This window comes from Leucopleurus acutus (genome assembly GCF_964270905.1).
Source record: "Leucopleurus acutus genome assembly, chromosome: 16".
Taxonomy (NCBI): Eukaryota; Metazoa; Chordata; class Mammalia; order Artiodactyla; family Delphinidae; genus Leucopleurus; species Leucopleurus acutus.
In genome coordinates, this window is record NC_139158.1 from 4529722 (window position 1) to 4547063 (window position 17342).

Here is a 17342-nt window from a genome sequence, read left to right on the forward strand (position 1 = left end):
AATGTTATAGGTCAGCTTGTATGTTATAGATTTTAATATAAATGGAATCATAGAGCCTTTCATTACCAGCTTCTTTCACCATGGAGCTTTTGAGGTTCATCCTTGTTGTTGATTGTATCAATAGTCATTTATTTTTATTACTGAGTAGCATTCCATTGTAGAGATAGACCACAATCTGTGTCTCTATTCGCCAGTACATAGGTATTAAGATTGTTTCCAGTTTTTGGCTGTGTGAATAGTGCTGCTATAAACATTCATGTACAAGTCTTTTTTTAAAAATTTATTTTATTGAAGTAGAGTTGATTTACAATGTTGTGTTAATTTCTGCTGTAGAGCAAAGTGATTCAGTTTGCTGTATAGCAGAATATATATATAAACATATATATATATATATATATATATATATATACACACACATACATACACACACTCTTTTTCATATTCTTTTGCATTATGGTTTATCACAGGATATTGAATACAGTTCCCTGTGCTATACAGTAGGACCTTGTTGTTTATTCATTCTATATATAATAGTTTGCATCTGCTTATCCCAAACTCCCACTCCATCCCCCCACCCCCTCCCCCTTGACAACTACCAACTTGCTTTCTATGTCTGTCTGTTTCTGTCTCTTAGACAAGTTCATTTGTGTCATATTTTAGATTCATATTTTGATATACTTAGATCACATAGAAGTGATATCATATGGTATTTGTCTTTCTCTGTCTGACTTCCTTCCCTTAGTATGATAATCTCTAGGTCCATCCATGTTGCTGCAAATGGCATTATTTCATTCTTTTTTATGGCCAAGTAGTATTCCATTGCATGTATGTACCACATCTTCCTTATCCATTCATCTGTTGATGGATTCATGTCCAAGTCTTTGCGTGGGCATATGCTTCCATTTCCCTTGGATAAATCCATACCCAGGAGTGGGATGGGTGGGTCATTTGAAAAGTGTTTAGTATGTTTAGCTTTTTAAGAAACAGTATTCCATAATGGTTGTACCATTTTACGTTCCCATCAGTGCTGTTAGGTAACTTAATTTTGTACCATATAGACTTTGTTAGTCGGGAGGACAAAAGAGCAGCCCAAGTGAATCAGCCATGCGACTGCCCTGGTTTGCGTCCAGTCACCATGCAGCACAACAGTTCTGCAGCCTAACAGGCACTCCGAGTTGTGCTTGAAGACGTACTCAATTACAGCATCAGTCACTCTTCCACCAGGCTCTGGGGACACTCTTGTTCACTCACAGTTATTATTTTTTTTCCAATGAGCATATACTGTAAGCTTCCTAGCAGAGTTTATAATGTACATGAGCCTAGAGCACACATATATACACTTCTCTCTCTCTCTCTCCCTCTCTCTCTCTCTCTCTCTCTCACACACACACACACACACACACACACACACACACACACACACACACACACAGAGTAACTTGGAGCGCCTATGGTCAAAGCAAACTCTGGAAAGCATCCAATTCAATCATGGTGGCCTATTGAGTACCTTCTAATCTGTCTGATCCCCATTCCCCACATCCTGAGAAAGGGATTTAAAAATAAACTTTTAATTTTAGAACAGTTTTAGGTTTGCAGAAAGTTGGGAAGACAGTACAGAGTTCCATCTTACCCCGTACCCAATGTCCCCTATTGCTGTCATCTTACGTTACTATGGTCGATTTGTCACCCCTCATGAACTGATACTGACCCATTATTATTAGCTAATTCAGATTTCCTTAACTTTTCACCTAACGTGCTTTCTCCGTCCCAGGATCCCATATTGCATCTAGTCATCAGGTCTCCTTAGCCTCCTCCAGTCTGTGACAGTTTCCCATACTTTTCTCGTTTTTGATGACCTTGACCATTTTGAAGAGCTACGTATTTTCAGAATGTCTCCCAGTTTGGGTTTGCCTGAAGTTTTTCTCGTAGTCAGACTGATTACGGGTTTTGCAGAGAAGTCCACAGAGGCAAAGTGCCATTCCCATCACAGCAGATAAAGGGTCCGTGCTACCAACCTGATTTTTCCCTGCTGGTGGTGACCTTGATCACCTGACTGAGGTCATGTTCGTCGGGTTTCTCCACTGCAAAATACTCTCTCCCCACCCTCGTATCTGTCCTCTTTGCAAAGAAGTCACTACGCTAAGCCCACACTTAAGGGTGGGGAGTTCCGTTCCACCTCCATAAGGAGAAATAGCCGTCTAAATTATCTGGAATTCTTCTGCACAGGAGATATGTCTCTTTTCCTTATTTATTTAATCAATTGTTTATATCAGTGTAAACTTGCAGATATTCATACTTTGGGTTGTAACCCAACACTATGTTATTTACTTTTTTGCTCAAATCGTTCCAGTTTTGGCCACAGGGAACCCTTTCCTTCAGCTCCTGTGTCCCTTTGACAAACCCCATCGTGTGTGTGTGTGTGTGTGTGTGTGTGTGTGTGTGTTTAGCACTTCCTTACTCTCCAGCACTAGAAGATGCTCCAGGCTCACCTATATTTCCTGCCCCAGCCCTCGAATCGGTCATTTCTCCAGGGAGCCCGGGCTCCTTTTACTGGGCAATGATATTAGAAATCAAGATCTGGCACTGGATGTGCTCATTGCTGCTGGGATGTCCTTGCTTCTAAGCCTTCTCAGCTGACAGAGCAAGCAAACTGATGTGCAGGTACTAACCTATGCATATGCGCATATCTGTAAAGATTTCTCTGTATATCTATCTGCTGCAATAGTAGGCTAAGCATGAGTTCATACTGCTGTTCCTGACTAATCCAGTGCCTCGCGGGTCATTCCAGCTTTTCCCCTTTGCTCATCTGTAATCTCCCACTCCAACAGGGAGAATCCTGGCTCCCACGATCCACTGACTTAACTGTTCAGTGCCAGTGTGCACGTACAGTGTGATTTCAGAATTGTCAACCTGCACCCCTGCAGGGAACAACTTTCCCAACTAGGGCACAGTGTTATGCACAGTTCCTTTTGCCTTTCGTTTTACAGACCCTGCTCGTTTCCAAAATTACTTAGGTCAGCATCTTTTCTCCCATCCAAACATCTTTTTCTGGACTGGGTCTCCCCTTCTCCTGCCAATAAACCTGGCCTGTGGGGCTCCGGAGGTGGTGTCCTCTGTGGGGACTGGATCTCCATGCCCCAGAGAGTTTCATCAGTCCCCTGTGCCGTCACCCCCACCCCCAAACAGCCCAGTTGAATCCTCTTGACCCACCTGCCAAGCTCTGTGACCTCAGGGGTGGACCTGGCCCCAGGCCCAGCTCCAGTCAGCCTTCACTCCTGCCTGAGGACCACTGCGCATCCCCCAGGACCCTACAGCAGGGGCCGGCCACTCTGGGCCCTGGCCAAGCTGTCCAACCATCCTGCTGGTCCACCTGGTAACCGGGGCCTTCTCGGGTTACTCAGAGGATCACTTTGCCTTAGAAACTCCAGCTGTCACCTCGGACGCATCAGTAACCGATGCTAAGGCCCTGAGCAGCGGAGGGCCGGCAACAAGCAAGTGTCCCCAGGTGTCCCGCGAGCGCTGTGCTCTGTCACTGCAGCCACTGCCGTCACCAGGGAGGAAGGTGAGCAAACCTGGAGGGAGGTGAGGGACCCAATATTCTGGGATGGGCAGCCCTGGGATGCCTGCCTCTCGTAAGCCCTGTTGGGAGCCTGGAGTCCTGTTTCCAGGGGAAGATGAGGGAGGAGAGTGACCCAGACGGGGAGCTCTGCATGGGTGAGAGAGGGCTTTGGTCAACCTGCAGGGCTGCGGACGCACTGGAGGGCTGGACACAGCTCAAATGCCCAGCAGGGTTCGCTTGCTGGCAGCCTCTTCGGTTGTGCAGGCTCCCCAGGTTGGGTGTAGATGTGTTAGGAGTTGCCTGCTCTGGCCTCTGATAGGCAGCCCTGCCAGAGGTCGCTGGTCAGAATAGGTGCGCACAGTTTCCAGCCAGCCCCTCTTTGATCGTGGAGGAGCTGACTGCTTCTCTCATGGTACAAGAACTGAGCTCAGGCCCCTCCAAGACACGGGGATGCCCCCACCCCGCCTGGGCCCAGTGGACCCAGGAGTCCAGTGATACCCCACCGTGTGACAGCGTAAGTGTCCCTGAGGCCCCGTGGTAGCACCACTGCCTGGCGGAAGAGGACCAGGTCCCCTGGGGTGGGCTCGGGAGTGAGCCTGCCGGCCTCGGGGAGTGGCAGCTTCCACCCCACCAAGTGTGAGGAGTTCTCACACGGTGCACTCTGGTGGCAGGGGACACAGGTTCTCACTGAATGTCACTCAGGGACATTTCCTCCCAGAGTCCATGATGCTCCTGGAAGCCTGGACCTCCTCCCTGCCCCACGACGGTTCTAAGAAGTGTTCCCCAGGTGTCCTGGGAGAGGCCAGCTCCTGGGAGAGGGAGCCAGTGGGAGGATGCCACCCATAGTGTGGGTGGAGGGCTCTCCAAACACCTTCGGAGGGCCGAGGGGTACCGAGACCAGGGCCTTCAAAATCCAGCCCTCAGAGGTTCTTCTAAGCCAGCATCAAGAAGATCTCAGAACTATGGACTCTCACCCAGAAAACTAAGCCTCACCTATGACGTGTCACCCTCACCTCCCCATGATGTGTTTGCGTCTCCAGCCCACACAATCATCTGCTTTTGGAGGACAGAGTCACCTCCCCTACCCCGAGCCTGTCGTAAGGCCAGGAGCCCAGAGCCCCCAAATCATGCTTCCTCAAGGAGGGCAATTCAAAGGGCAAATAACCCCCAAGGTCAGTAGGAATTTGTGAGCGCATACCACTGGGAAGTCCCATTGTCCCATGGAAGTTGGTGAATCGGGCACAACTGGATCCAAGAGTTCAGACAATATCCTAAGAACTCATCCTCCACACGGAGGCAGAGAGGAAGAAGTAGAGACTCGGACTAGCACAGGCTTTGAGTCTCTGAGCGGCACGCAGCCCAGTGTGCAGTCTCTCTCCCTCTCCAGCTGCTCGGACACCACTGCCATGCCAGCCACCAACCAGGGCTGGCCTGAGGACTTCGGCTTCCGGCTGGGCGGCTCGGGTCCCTGCTTCGTCCTGGAGGTGGCCGAAGGGAGCAGCGCACACACCGGGGGTCTGCGGCCTGGGGACCAGATCCTGGAGGTGGAGGGGCTGGCCGTGGGCGGCCTGAGCCGCGAGCGCCTCGTGCGCCTGGCCCGGCGCTGCCCGCGCGTGCCGCCCAGCCTGGGCGTGCTCCCCGGCCCCGACGGCGGCCCCAGCGCGGGATCCGGCTGTGCACCCCTGACCACAGCCTCGCGGGTCCCTCGCTCCGGCCGCGGCCTCTCTCTGGGCCGCGAGCTGCTACGCCTGGCCGGCCGCAAACGCCCTGACGCCGTGCACCGAGAGCGCAGGCGCAAAGCCCAGGAGTTCAGCCGCAAGGTAGGACGCCCATGGCAGGACGGGGCGGGGCCCTAGGAGGCGGGGTGGTCTGGGGGTGGGGCTCTAGGGGCTATTGTTCTGGGGGGCGGGCACTGTGGGCGGGGCACTCAGGGGCTTGATTTGTGGGGGTGGCTTTTCTTTATTTATTGAGGTAATACGGATGCACAGCTCAGTAAATCTTACCTAGGCGCACACCCTTATAACTACCACCCTGATCAACCTGTAGATTAATAGCATAAAGACAGTAATAGAATGCAGACCATAGAATGATTCCTTCACCCTCTCCTTCATGAGAAGGTTCTCACGTGATCCTTTCCCTGTCTATCTGCCCCAACCAGAGGTAGCTACTCTTCTGTCTTCCATCGTTACAGATGACTTTTGCCTGTTTGTGAACGTCATGTAAATGGAATTATATAACATGTACTCTTTGGTGCTGGGCTTCTTATGGTCATGTTGTATCTGTGACTTTCATCCCTGTTGTGTGTGGTAGTGGATCATTCTTTCTATCGCCCGTATTAGTAACATACTGCCTTAGTCGACGGCGGCTGCTCTAATGAACTGTCAAGAGTGTGAGCGGCTTACAAACAACAGGAATTTATTTCTCACAGTTCTGGAGGCTGGGAAGTGCAAGATCACAGCGCCAGCAGATCAGTGTCTGGTGACGACCCACCTCCTGGGTCACAGACAGTGGCCTTCTTGCTGTGTCCTCACAGAGTGGAAGGGGCTAGGGATCTCTGTTGGGTCTCTTTCATAAGAACATTAATCCCTTAATGAGGGCTCTACCCTCATTACCGAAACATCTCCCAAAGGCCCCATCTTTGGGGGTTAAAATTTCAATATATAAATTGGGGAGGGGGACACAAACACTCAGACCATAGTACATAGTGTTATTTTCAAAAGAGCCACACCTGGGCTTCCCTGGTGGCACAGTGGTTAAGAACCCGCCTGCCAATGCAGGAGACACGGGTTCCAACCCTGGTCCGGGAAGATCCCACATGCTGCGGAGCAACTAAGCCCCTGTGCCACAACTACTGAAGCCCGTGTGCCTAGAGCCCGTGCTCTGCAACAAGAGAAGCCACCACAGGAGAAGCCTGCGCACCGCAACGAAGAGTAGCCCCCACTCACCGCAACTAGAGAAAAGCCCACTCACCGCAACTAGAGAAAAGCCCGTACGCAGCAACGAAGACCCAACGCAGCCAAACATAAATAAATAAATAAAAGAACCACACCTATTTCGAGCCCCCACAAAACCGGGATCTGGCCCTGCACAGCAGTCTGGATGGCAGGTTGGCCACAGGAGGCCCAGGTTTGGGTCCCCCAAACCTCCAAAGGCATCGCCTGCCAGACTTTGGCACAAGCAGGCTCTGAGTGTTCTCAGGTGGAAAGTTAGGACTACCCTGAGGACTGAGAGTTAGGAGCCTGAAATGGCGAAAGAGGAGCCCAAGGCCTGAGTCACCTTCAGGAAGTGAGGGGTAGCTACCAGGAGAGGTGGGGACCCGGGGCTGGGAAGGAAAGACTGAGGATGGTGTTGGCCTCAGGCCAGAATCCCAAGAAACCTAGGATGTGACACATATATGAGGAAGAGGCTGCCCAGTACGATCATGTCTACCGGGAAGGTCTCAGCGCAGCAACTACCTCAGGCCATCCGCCCTCATATACCTATGCTCCAGGGCCTTCAGATGTGGTCCAAAGGCCCTCATTTGACTGAAACTCCAACTGAACAACAAGTGAGCCGGGAAAGAGTCTGGAGCCTAGACACTCCCCTCGCCCTGCCTAGGGTTCAGGCCCCATGTGGATGCCAAGCCCAATGTCCTGGAAACTTAGTACCTGCTTGGTACTTGGGACACTTGAGTTCAGATAGCATTCCTTGTCCTCCATGGAAGTGGATTTGCTCAGTCCTGCCCTTGGCAGGGTTTGGCCATGGGGTTTGGGGGCGAAGGGGCCAGGAAGCCATGCTGGAGTTTGGCCATTGCCCAAATGGCTCCCAGCTCACTGCCCAGGTATCAGATCCCCACCCACCTGGCCTCTTCCGGCACCTAAGCTTGGCCCAGTCCTCCTTCTACGCTGACCCCCCTCAGGAGCCTCACCTCTACCATGTGCCCCGGCATAACCCCTTGTCTGGGCAGGACTTCAGCTGAGCCTTTCAGCCCCATTCTCCCAAGCAGGCCAGCCTCTAGCCATGCCCAGGCAGTCACTCACACATACACACAGGACTCAGCTCTGGCCTTCCTAGGTCACCAGAGTCCAGCTCCTCAAAAGATGTGACTTTTTCCTATCTCCATAATAAGCTCGCCCGTAACAACAAACATCAAAGATATGGATGCCTTTGCACCCACCACAGTTTATTTTTACCCCCACTTTTAGTCCTCTAAGTGTCCAGAGGGCTGACCTCTACATGAGGTCCCAGCATTCCAGACTCCTCCATCTCAACATGAAGCTCAAAGATTCCCATAGAAGAGGAAGAGAGCATAGAAGATTGTGCCTCACAGAATTAAAATTCTAAGCAATACTAACAAGGAATATGATAGGGTGATAAGTGGAGGCGAGCTGTGTTCCATAGTAAAGTGTCGTAAATTTCTTTTCTTATCTAGGAAGGGACCAGAGATTAATGTCAGACTTCGGGTCATTTTGTTGTTGTTGTTGTTTAGTTAAATACATGTGTTAATAATTTAATGGTAACTACTAAAAAAAATTAAGAAAATATTCATTAAAAAAGAAAAGAAGATTGGGCCTCAACTCTTAAGGGAGGGATCCACCCACTGCACCTCCTGTCAATGCTCATTGGCTAGAACCAGTCACACTGCTGCTTCCAAAGGATGCTGGGAAGTGTAGTCCTCTGTGTGTCCAGGAAGGAGGGGAGACCTAGAGATATTGGTGAGCGCTAGCACCTGAATCCATTCCAGCTGTTGTAAAAAACTACCACAGATTGGGTGACTCGTAAACAGGAATCTATCTCTCACAGCTCTGGAGTCTGGAAGTTTGAGAACAGGGTGCCAGCATGGTTGAGCGAGGGCCCTCTTTGGATTGCAGACTTCTGGTTTTGTCCTCACATGGTGAAAGGGGCGAGGGAGCTCTTTGGGGCTCTTTTATAAGGGCACTAATTCCATTCATGAGACCTCCACCCTCATGACCTCATCACATCCCAAAGGCCCCACCTCCTAATACCATCGCCTGGGGCATTAGGTTTTCAACGTACAAATTTTGGGGGGACACAAACATTCAGACCATCGCAACTAGTAAAGTCTGCTGTAATGCCAGATGACCTGCTGAAGAACCAAAGTTCTGTCCCAGACTCCACGCAATCCCTGGAGAGTCAGAAGGGGGCCCATCAGAGGCCCCAGAAGGGCAGGGTGGACATGCAGACTTGGCCAGGAAGCAGGGCCAGGGGTCATGACCGAGGGAGGAATCTGACCAGCTGCCCAGGTCAGCTGTGGTGCATTTTCTGGCAAGAGGGAATGGAGAGTGGTAGATTCTGGTTAGAGCTCCCCAAGCAGCTCCACAAATCCCAAAAAAAGACTGCCTCAGGAAGATCAACAGTGTCTGTGGAGTGCCTCCCCCCACCATCCGCCATTGGTTTTGAACAATCAGCTCCCAGATTCTCGCCAGCACTCTTCCTGCCCCAGATTGTCCTCCTTGAAGAGTCTGATATTTAATAGAAAATCCATTAGTGTCCCGTGATGGCGCATCATGCTTAGATGTAGGTTGAGAGCATCTCGGTAATAGCTGACACCAAAACCGCACTGTGGCAGGGGCCCCAGGAGGGAGGAACTATTTTTTCCTCTTTCTTACATAAAACATCTTTCCCCCTAGCCATGTTCTCCTTTGAATCGAGGCTGCAGCTGACTTTGATTTCAAAGCCACTAACCTTCCTCGGTCTGGCGGGTTCTCGAGGAGGGATGCCTGGTACTGCAGCCTGCCCCACGCACCGAGAGGGAAAGAAAGGTCGGCGGGGAAGCTGCGGGAAATGCACCTCGAGAATGGCTGGCCACTTGCCAGCTCTTTGGTTCAGTTCTGTAAACGCTCACTGAATGCACCAAGCCCTGTGCTCGGGTCTGGATAGGAGTAAGATGTCAGGTCTATGTCTTGGGCCATCACACCTGGTGAGGGAGACCCGGTGTGCAGGTGCCGGGACTCAGGCATGCACAGGATGTGGCCTCTGGCTGGATGCCCTGGAAGCCACTTGCTAATACCTGCTCGTGCTCTATGGTGTCACCACCTCTGGAAAGCCTTCCTTAATCCCCTTGTGCTACCACGTAGAAAGCAGCTGGATGTACAGTTCTGAAGTTCAGGAGCAAGCTCTGGGCTGAAGATCAAGATGTAGGCGTCACCATTTGGGCTCCTTGTCCAGAGCGGTGTCAGGGAGCACTTGTGGCAAGTCAAGGGGTTGACTGCGGCGGGTAAGGACAGTCGTATGCAAAGAGCAGGAAAAAGAAGAGGATGGTGGGGTTGTGGGATCAGGGAGGACTTTATTTACTGGGAAAGATGTGAACATTTGTATGAGCTGAAGGAAGGAGGCTGTGGAGACCCTGGAATCCATGCATTTTGCCGCGGTCGATGAGCAAGGGCTGGGGAAACAGCTGTGAACAGGACTGGAGGGGAGCCTGCTCTCATAGCTGCTGACATGCCCGTGGGGAAAGAAACAATGAGCAAGAAACAATGAAACAGTTATTTCAGATGATGATTTCAGATGATGATCAATTCGGGGAGGAAATAGACAGGGAGATGAGAGAGTGATGGGGGCCCCTTGAACGGAGTGGTCAGGAAAGGCTCCCTCAGGAGGGGACTTTCAAGCTGGTAGCCGAGTGACAAGTAGGTGGCAGGAAGAGAGGGTGGGGACTCTGGTGTGTGTGTGTGTGTGTGCAGTGGAATGTCTGTGGCCTTGTGGGTTGGCCTTGCCCAGGAGAGTGGAGGGTGGAGGGGAGGGATGCTGGGTCTGTTGAGAAATTTGGAGGTGGATGGAAGGGAGTACTGAACAGCCCACTTCTGGCTGAGATTGCACCTGCACGGTCCTGAGAGAGATGCATGGCAAACTCCCAGGCTCACCAAGTGGCCCAGCCTCCCACCCCTGCTTCAGGGTTAGCTCAGGATGTCAGTACCCAGAGGCACCCCCAGACCCTGGACTAACAAGGCAGGGATCTCCTGGAGTATGGACAGACAATGGTTAACTGCTGCATTTTTAAAAGTATAAGTGGGAATTCCCTGACAGTCCAGTGGTTAGGACGCTGTGCTTCCACTGCAGGGGGCGCAGGTTCGATCCCTAGTCGGGGAACTAAGATCCCACATGCGGTGAGGCAAAAAAAAAAAAAAAAAAAGTATTGGTGCCAGGCACAAAAGCCCACATAGTATATGATTCCAGTCATAAGAAATATTCAGTATGAGCATCCACAGAACAGAAAAATAGATTAGTGGCTGCACGGGGCTGGGGAAGTAGGGAATGGGGAGTGACCGCTTAATGGGTACAGCGTTTCCATTTGGGGTGATGAGAATGTCCTGGAACTAGAAGGTGGTGATGGTTACACCACATTGTGAATGTACTTAATGCCACTGAATTGTACATATGAAAATGGTTACAGTGGTAAATTTTATGTTATGTGCATTTTTACCACAGTAAAAAATAAAGGGAAAAAAAGAAGCAATGACAACATGTATGCCTTTTCCTGACTGTATAAGTCATATAAGCTCGCTGTTTAAAAAATGGAAACCATTGACATAAAAATAATCAAAATCACTATAAACCTTAGTGCATATTCCCTGTGCAGACATATGTGTACTTATCTATGATAAAAATGTAACACCGTGTGTTCCATTTGATAACCTGTTTTTTCACTTACCTGTTTATCACAAACATTTTCTATGTATTTTATAACAGCTTTATTGAGATGTATTCATATACCATACAATTTATTCATTTAAAGTGTACACTTCAATGGTTTTTAGTATATTCACAGAGCTGTGCAACCATCACTACAATTTTAGAACTTTTTAATCACCCCAGAAAGAAGCCCTGCACCCATTAGCCATCACTCCCCATTTCATGGCTTTTAAATAAAGACCTACAGCATCATTCTCTCTGGCCAAATGGTACCACATTGCATCAAACCTTAAACACTGTCGATTGCAAGATGCCCTTGTTTTATTTACCACCAAGAAAGAAAAATCCCTGCCAACTGATCCATGACACATGCTTCCTTATCTTCTTGTCACTTAATTTGTAGTTAGTGGAAGAGGGCTTTTAGACTTATTTGGACATATTTAGTACTCGCAATGTACATAACTCAATGGAAGTAACAATATGAAACCCATGACCAAATTCATACATGCACAGGAATGACAACTAGCCGTAGGACACAACCTGATTTCAGAGATGTTAAAATTTTTTTTTAAAAAGTGCTCACCCTAGAATCAACGATATCCAATATTGCAGAGCATGGAGTGAACTTGGCTGTGAAACAACAGAAGTTGACTCCGCTAACTGAGGCAGAAAAGGAATTTGTGGGAGGAAGAGTTCATAGAATCAGTGCTGGAGACCTAGGCTTAGGACCAAGAAGGGATGGGCCATCTGGAGCACAGCTGTCCTAAACACCCTTCAGGATGAGTCTGCTCAGGGCGCGCTACAGGGCTCTGCCACTGCCCTGAACAAGCTCCGTGTCCCCACATCTCTGCATCATTCCTTCAAGAGCAAAAGCCCTGGGCAAGAGCCTCCGATTGCCCGAGGCTGCAACATCAGGCCCAGGACCTTGCCTCTCACCTGGTTGGGGATTTCCTCCCATCTTGGCTGCATAGCCAAGGAAATATCCCCCAAATGGATGTGCTACAATTATTTAGCCTGTAATGTCAGATATTTATACTGCTTCCAATGTCTCAGTGTCATAAACAATGCAGAGGTGAACCTCTTCACTCATATATCGTCGTGCACTTGTCAGGACACGTCAAGGACACATTCGTCGACGCACGATCATTGGGTAAAATGACAGGCGCGTTTTTAGGCTTTGGACACTCTTACTGCCCATGTCCGGTAGGCTCCTCTGAGTAGCTGTGCTCTGTCTGGCCTCAGCTGGTTTGCACACTAAGGTGAAGAAAACAAAAGTCCAGAGGGAGCATTGAGGAAACCAGAATTGGGGGTGACGCGTGCACTCCAGGGCTTTTTTGTGGAGCCAGAATGTTCTCTGTGGGATCTCTCGGCGGAAGAGTATGGTGGAAGGGAATATAGTGTTATGATGATAGTAACCAGCAATTACAGAGTGCTTGGCACGTGTTTTAAGCCCTTACATGGATTCCTTTAAACCTTACGATATTCAGTAGAAGGGCTGTCTCTGGGTTTGAATCCTGACTCCATGGCCTTGAGTAAGTCACCCCACCCCTAGCAGCCTCAGTTTCCTTAGATATAGAACAAAGATACTGGCCCCGCCCACCTCATTGGGCTACTGTGAGCTCTGAAATGGCATGGTCTGGGTAAGGAGCTCTCACGGGGGCCCAGAGGGGGCTGCCATGTCAGCTGTCCTGGGGGAGAAAGGGAGGGAGGTGACTGATTCCCTGGTGTTCTGCCCTGGGACCCTGGTGGCCACTCATCAGACCCTTCCCCGCAGGTGGATGAAATCTTGGGGGACCAGCCGATGACCAAGGAGCGGATGTTCGCTGCTCTAAAGCAGTTCGCGGCTGAGCAGCGGGTGGATGAGCTGGTGTGGGCGCTCACCCTGGTGCTGCCCCTCGAGGCCCGTGGGCCCCTCCTGGAGAACCTCAGGTACCTCAATTGGGGGGCAGGATGGGCAAGCAGGGGTGTCCACTCTCCCACCACCACCCCGGGCTCCGCTGCTGCTGTTGCTGTGTGGCCCGCCCCTGAGCTTGACCCCAGCTCCCCGTCAGCTCCAGGATATGGGTGGGCCAGTGACCCCGAAGGCTGCTGGGAAGGGCAGCTGTTGGCTTTGCTGGCCGCCAGGGCATCACTTTGAGTGAGAAGGAAAGGGCTGCCAACTGCTGGGCTGGAACGGGCTGCAGAGAAGACCCACCCCCTGAGCTCAAGTCACAGTCTGCCCTGCTCTGTCCCAAAACCCAGATCACAGAAATCTCCAGTGCGACACCAAGACACTCCTAGTTCTTCACTGAGCGGGAGTAATGGCGCAGTGTCAAGGCAAGGAAGCCTGGAGCTGTGCTGTGTCCATCCCGGGCACCGCCCCCCTCCCCAGCCTATAAACAGTGTGTTCTCTCTGCCCTTTGATGATGACAGCTGCACGCCAAGAACCTCGCCAGGTCCCTAGACGAACACTCTCTCACTGAATCCCACCAGCACTGTTATTGTCCCCATTCCACAGAGGTAGACTGAGGCTCAGAGAGGTTAAGGGACTGGCCCAAAGTCACACAGCAAATGAATAGCAGTCACAAGAACATGAACCAGTCAGCTGTGCACTTTCTGCTCAGCTTTGGACCTTCTAAATTCCTCCTTCAGGAAAAAAAAAAAAAATCTCCTGGTAGGTCCACACCTGGAGTGGCCTGGGAATCTCCCGAAACCGGCCCCCCACCTCCACCCCCATCCTGCCCGGCACCGCACAGCTTTGATCAGGCCCCCGTGGGCCTGAATGATGTGTTCCCTGCACGGGTCCTGTGGGGCTGGCTCTCCACCCCCTGCCTCCAGGGCCTGTGACGCTCCCCCACCCCCGCCCCTCCCCCTTCCTGGGCTCAGCCCGCCCCCTCCCCTCGCTGCCATTCACCCCGCAGCCTGCCCCTCCCTCTGGGCCTGGCCAATGTCAGGGACCGGGCTGGCCACCCCCACTCCCCAAGCCCGGGCGCAGCGTCTCCGCTCTGCAGCAGAGCACAGAAGGCCACCAAAAGAGGCCACCATGAGCTGCCTGGGGTGAGTTAGGGGCCTGCCCCTTGCCGGGAAAATCCGGAGAGGAAAAAAGTTATTTCTAGAGCCAAATTTGCAGAGCAGATGATGCGCTGGCGCTGAGGGCTCCCTGGGGAGGTGATGGATGGGCAGCCCCCCACCCCGCCCCTCCGCACCAGTGCTGGGCCAGGGGCCGGGCGGCCAGGCTGTCCCTGGGAAGTTGGCATGCGTGTCTTAAGGCTCTTAGCCGCCAGACTCAGCTGGAGGCCCCCTCGGTCCCTCATCTCCCTCCGGCGCTGCCCAGGCTTCCGTCCCTGCCGCCTCTGCCGGGTCAGCCGGTCTGCCTCCCGGGACAGCCCCTACGCCCGCCTTTCCTGTCCGCGGCTCGTCCCCCGAGCGGCCGGCAGAGGGTCAGGAAGAGTCGGGGTGGAGAGGCACCCCCTTGGGCATGCCCGATTTAGAGCCTGGGAACCGGGAACCCTGGACACCTGGGATGCCCAGTCCCCGCAGCGTCCCCGTCCCCGGGGCGCTGCTGGGGAGGATGAAACAGCAGCCTCTTGTCCGAGCGTCAAGGGCGACAGGAAAATTGGGGAGGCTGCTGGAGGGGGGGGGGGCGGTGCCCAGCTGGGCTCTGCAGGGAGAGGGGTGCCCTGGCAGCCTGGCTTCAGCCACCCATCCCCCTACCTCCCCACCCCCCTCCACCACCCCTCTGGTGTACTGGTGTACTCTGGTGCCCATGTACTGGGTTCCAGGGATGAAGTGACGATCCCACGCAGCACCTTCCCGAGAGAGCTCAGAGAAGGCAGGGAGGAATCACAGGCAGTTTTCTGCGATTCTGAGAGCTGAGCATCAGCTGAGGGGCAGCTGAGAATGGACTCAGCACAGGGCAGTCAGGGCAGGCTGCCTGGAGCAGGCAGCAAGTTCCGGAGCTGGAGCTTAGGCAGTGGCCGGTGGGGTGTGGCCTGTGCCCTGTGGAGGTGGGAAGATAGTTCATCAGGGCCAGGCATCTAGCCACAGAGGTGGAGCCCGGAGAGCCAAGGCGAGGGTGGTACCACACACAACCCAACCCTGGGTGCCCAGCTGTGCCCAGCTGTGACCCACCCTGCCTTGGTAGAGGGCCATGAAGGGCTCTGGGTGCCCAGCTGTGCCCAGCTGTGACCCACCCTGCCTTGGTAGAGGGCCATGAAGGGCTCTGGGTGCCCAACTGTGCCCAGCTGTGACCCACCCTGCCTTGGTAGAGGGCCATGAAGGGCTCTGGCCTTGGGACCCCTCGACTGAGGAGAGACAAGGCTTGAACGAGAGGTGCAGCAGCAAAGGGTAGGTAAAGATACACGTGTGCGCGTGTGTTGTGCTCATGTGTGTGCACACTCGACAGAGGCTGGAACCCACCCAAATCACCGTGTGGCCTCTGAGGGGTGGTCCCAGTGGCCCAACTGGAAGACTTGGGGAGAAAGGAGAAGGAGCAGTGAGACCATGAAGTTGGGCCATCCAGTGCAGTAGCCACTAGCCACATGTCACTCTTTAACATTGAATTTAATGGATATCAAATACGACTTAATATTCAGCATGGCCTCATCATCTTAGCATGGCTGTGAGGGTGAGATTTGGGTCAGTGGCGATGTTGTAAGTAAAGGGTCTTATCTTTCTTTACGACAGCAGTTACTCCTGTGGCTCAGAGCCTAATTTGGGTCTATCCCCAAAGGGATTCCAGTCTGATGAAGTGATAAAATGACTTTCTAATTAGGACAGGCCAGGTAGTTTGGAAAGCGTGACGTGGATAGGAGGCAAGAGGAAAGCAAAGTCAGCTTTGTACTCTGCTAGTGTTTCAGGAAAAAATGCAAAGAAGGAAAGGGTCAGGGGTAGGGGTCGGGAGAGGAAACAGCTGAGGTAGTGGAAGAAGCTGTGTTTTGAATCCCAGCAGACCTAGCGAACCCCCAGTCCACTCACTGGCTGTGTGACCTTGAGCAGTTTCACTAACCTCTACACTTCATTCATAAAGATGGGGTTGGTCATTTCTACGTGTTCCCCGTGGGGTTCTTGGTAGGAAAGCATGTAAGTGGACTCTGCCAGTGGCAAAGCAGAGAAAAGATTAGTTGAGAATCTGGGGGATAGGGTGTGAGCACCTCCTTCACCCTCCTCTGCTTTAATGACAAGTGTCAGCGACACCATCATACAAAGCTCCTTGGAAAATTCTATGACACTGTGCAGGGGAAGCGCCAGGCATCTAGTATGTGCTCCGTTAAATTGGTTCCCCTAGGGAAGGTCTCTTTCTCCCTAAAGAGGTTCCTTGACCATGGCACTATCGACATTCAGGGCCCCATGTTTCTCTGTTGCTGGGGGCTGTCCTGCATGTTGTAGGACGCTTAGCCGCATCCCTGGCCTCTGCTCACTAGATGCCAGTAGCACGCCCTCCTCCCACTTGTCGTTTTGTGACAACCAAAACTGTCTCCAGACAATGCCAAATGTCCTCTGTGGGGCAAAATCACCCCCAGTTGAGAAACACTGCCCTGGTGTGGCCTGCCTTTGGTAGTACCCTCTTGCCGGGGCAGACATTTCAGCAGGACCAGCCTGGCCCACCCTATGCTGCCATGGGTCATCTGGCCAGATGCACCAGCTGCTGGCCCCTTCGGTGCCTTCACTGTGCTGGGGTGGCGGGTGGGGGGAACCTGGCCCCAAGGCAGCGAGCGCACTGCTGGCTGTGTCTGGATTCGAGCAGCAGCATCTGCTCCGTGGTCGCGTCTCCAGTGCCCACGGCAACGTGGACGGTCTTCACAGCCTCAGGGCCATCACAGCTGGTACCAAACAACCAGAAATGGCTCGATCATGATGGGACGGCTGTGGCCTGTGGATGACAGGGAGCTGTGCTCACCGTGAGGATTTTCAGACACTTCTCCCCCCGGCAGGGCTGAGGTCAGGCACGGGGAGGACACCGAATGAGCACCGGCTCAGGCTTCCTGCTGCTGCAGGGGAGACATAAAGCCGTGAGAGGTCACCCCAGAGTGGTGGCCTCCCTGGGGCCAGGCATGCAGGGCTGAAGTGTGTTGGGCAGCATGGCCTGGATAGAGGACAGAGACTGACCGTCAGGTCTGCAGGGGCCTCCCTGTGACGGGCTGCAGGAAACCCGCAGGCAGGATCATGGAGG

At 52.5% G+C, this 17342-nt stretch overlaps 1 protein-coding gene across 3 annotated transcripts in view; it reads left to right on the top strand.

Moving 5' to 3' along the window:
- Positions 1-4962: 4962 nt before the first annotated feature.
- GRID2IP (Grid2 interacting protein) overlaps positions 4963-17342 on the top strand; it is a gene marked incomplete at both ends in the record, with an annotated part of 33669 nt that continues 21289 nt past the window's right edge. The window contains 2 exons of one of the 3 annotated variants that reach the window (XM_082857364.1): positions 4963-5379; positions 12966-13120. In XM_082857364.1, coding sequence (XP_082713490.1) covers positions 4966-5379; positions 12966-13120 — 569 coding nt within the window. Of the gene's footprint in view, positions 5380-12965; positions 13121-14213; positions 14228-17342 lie in introns of those variants that run through there. The other 2 variants (XM_082857360.1, XM_082857363.1) reach the window with 2 other exon arrangements.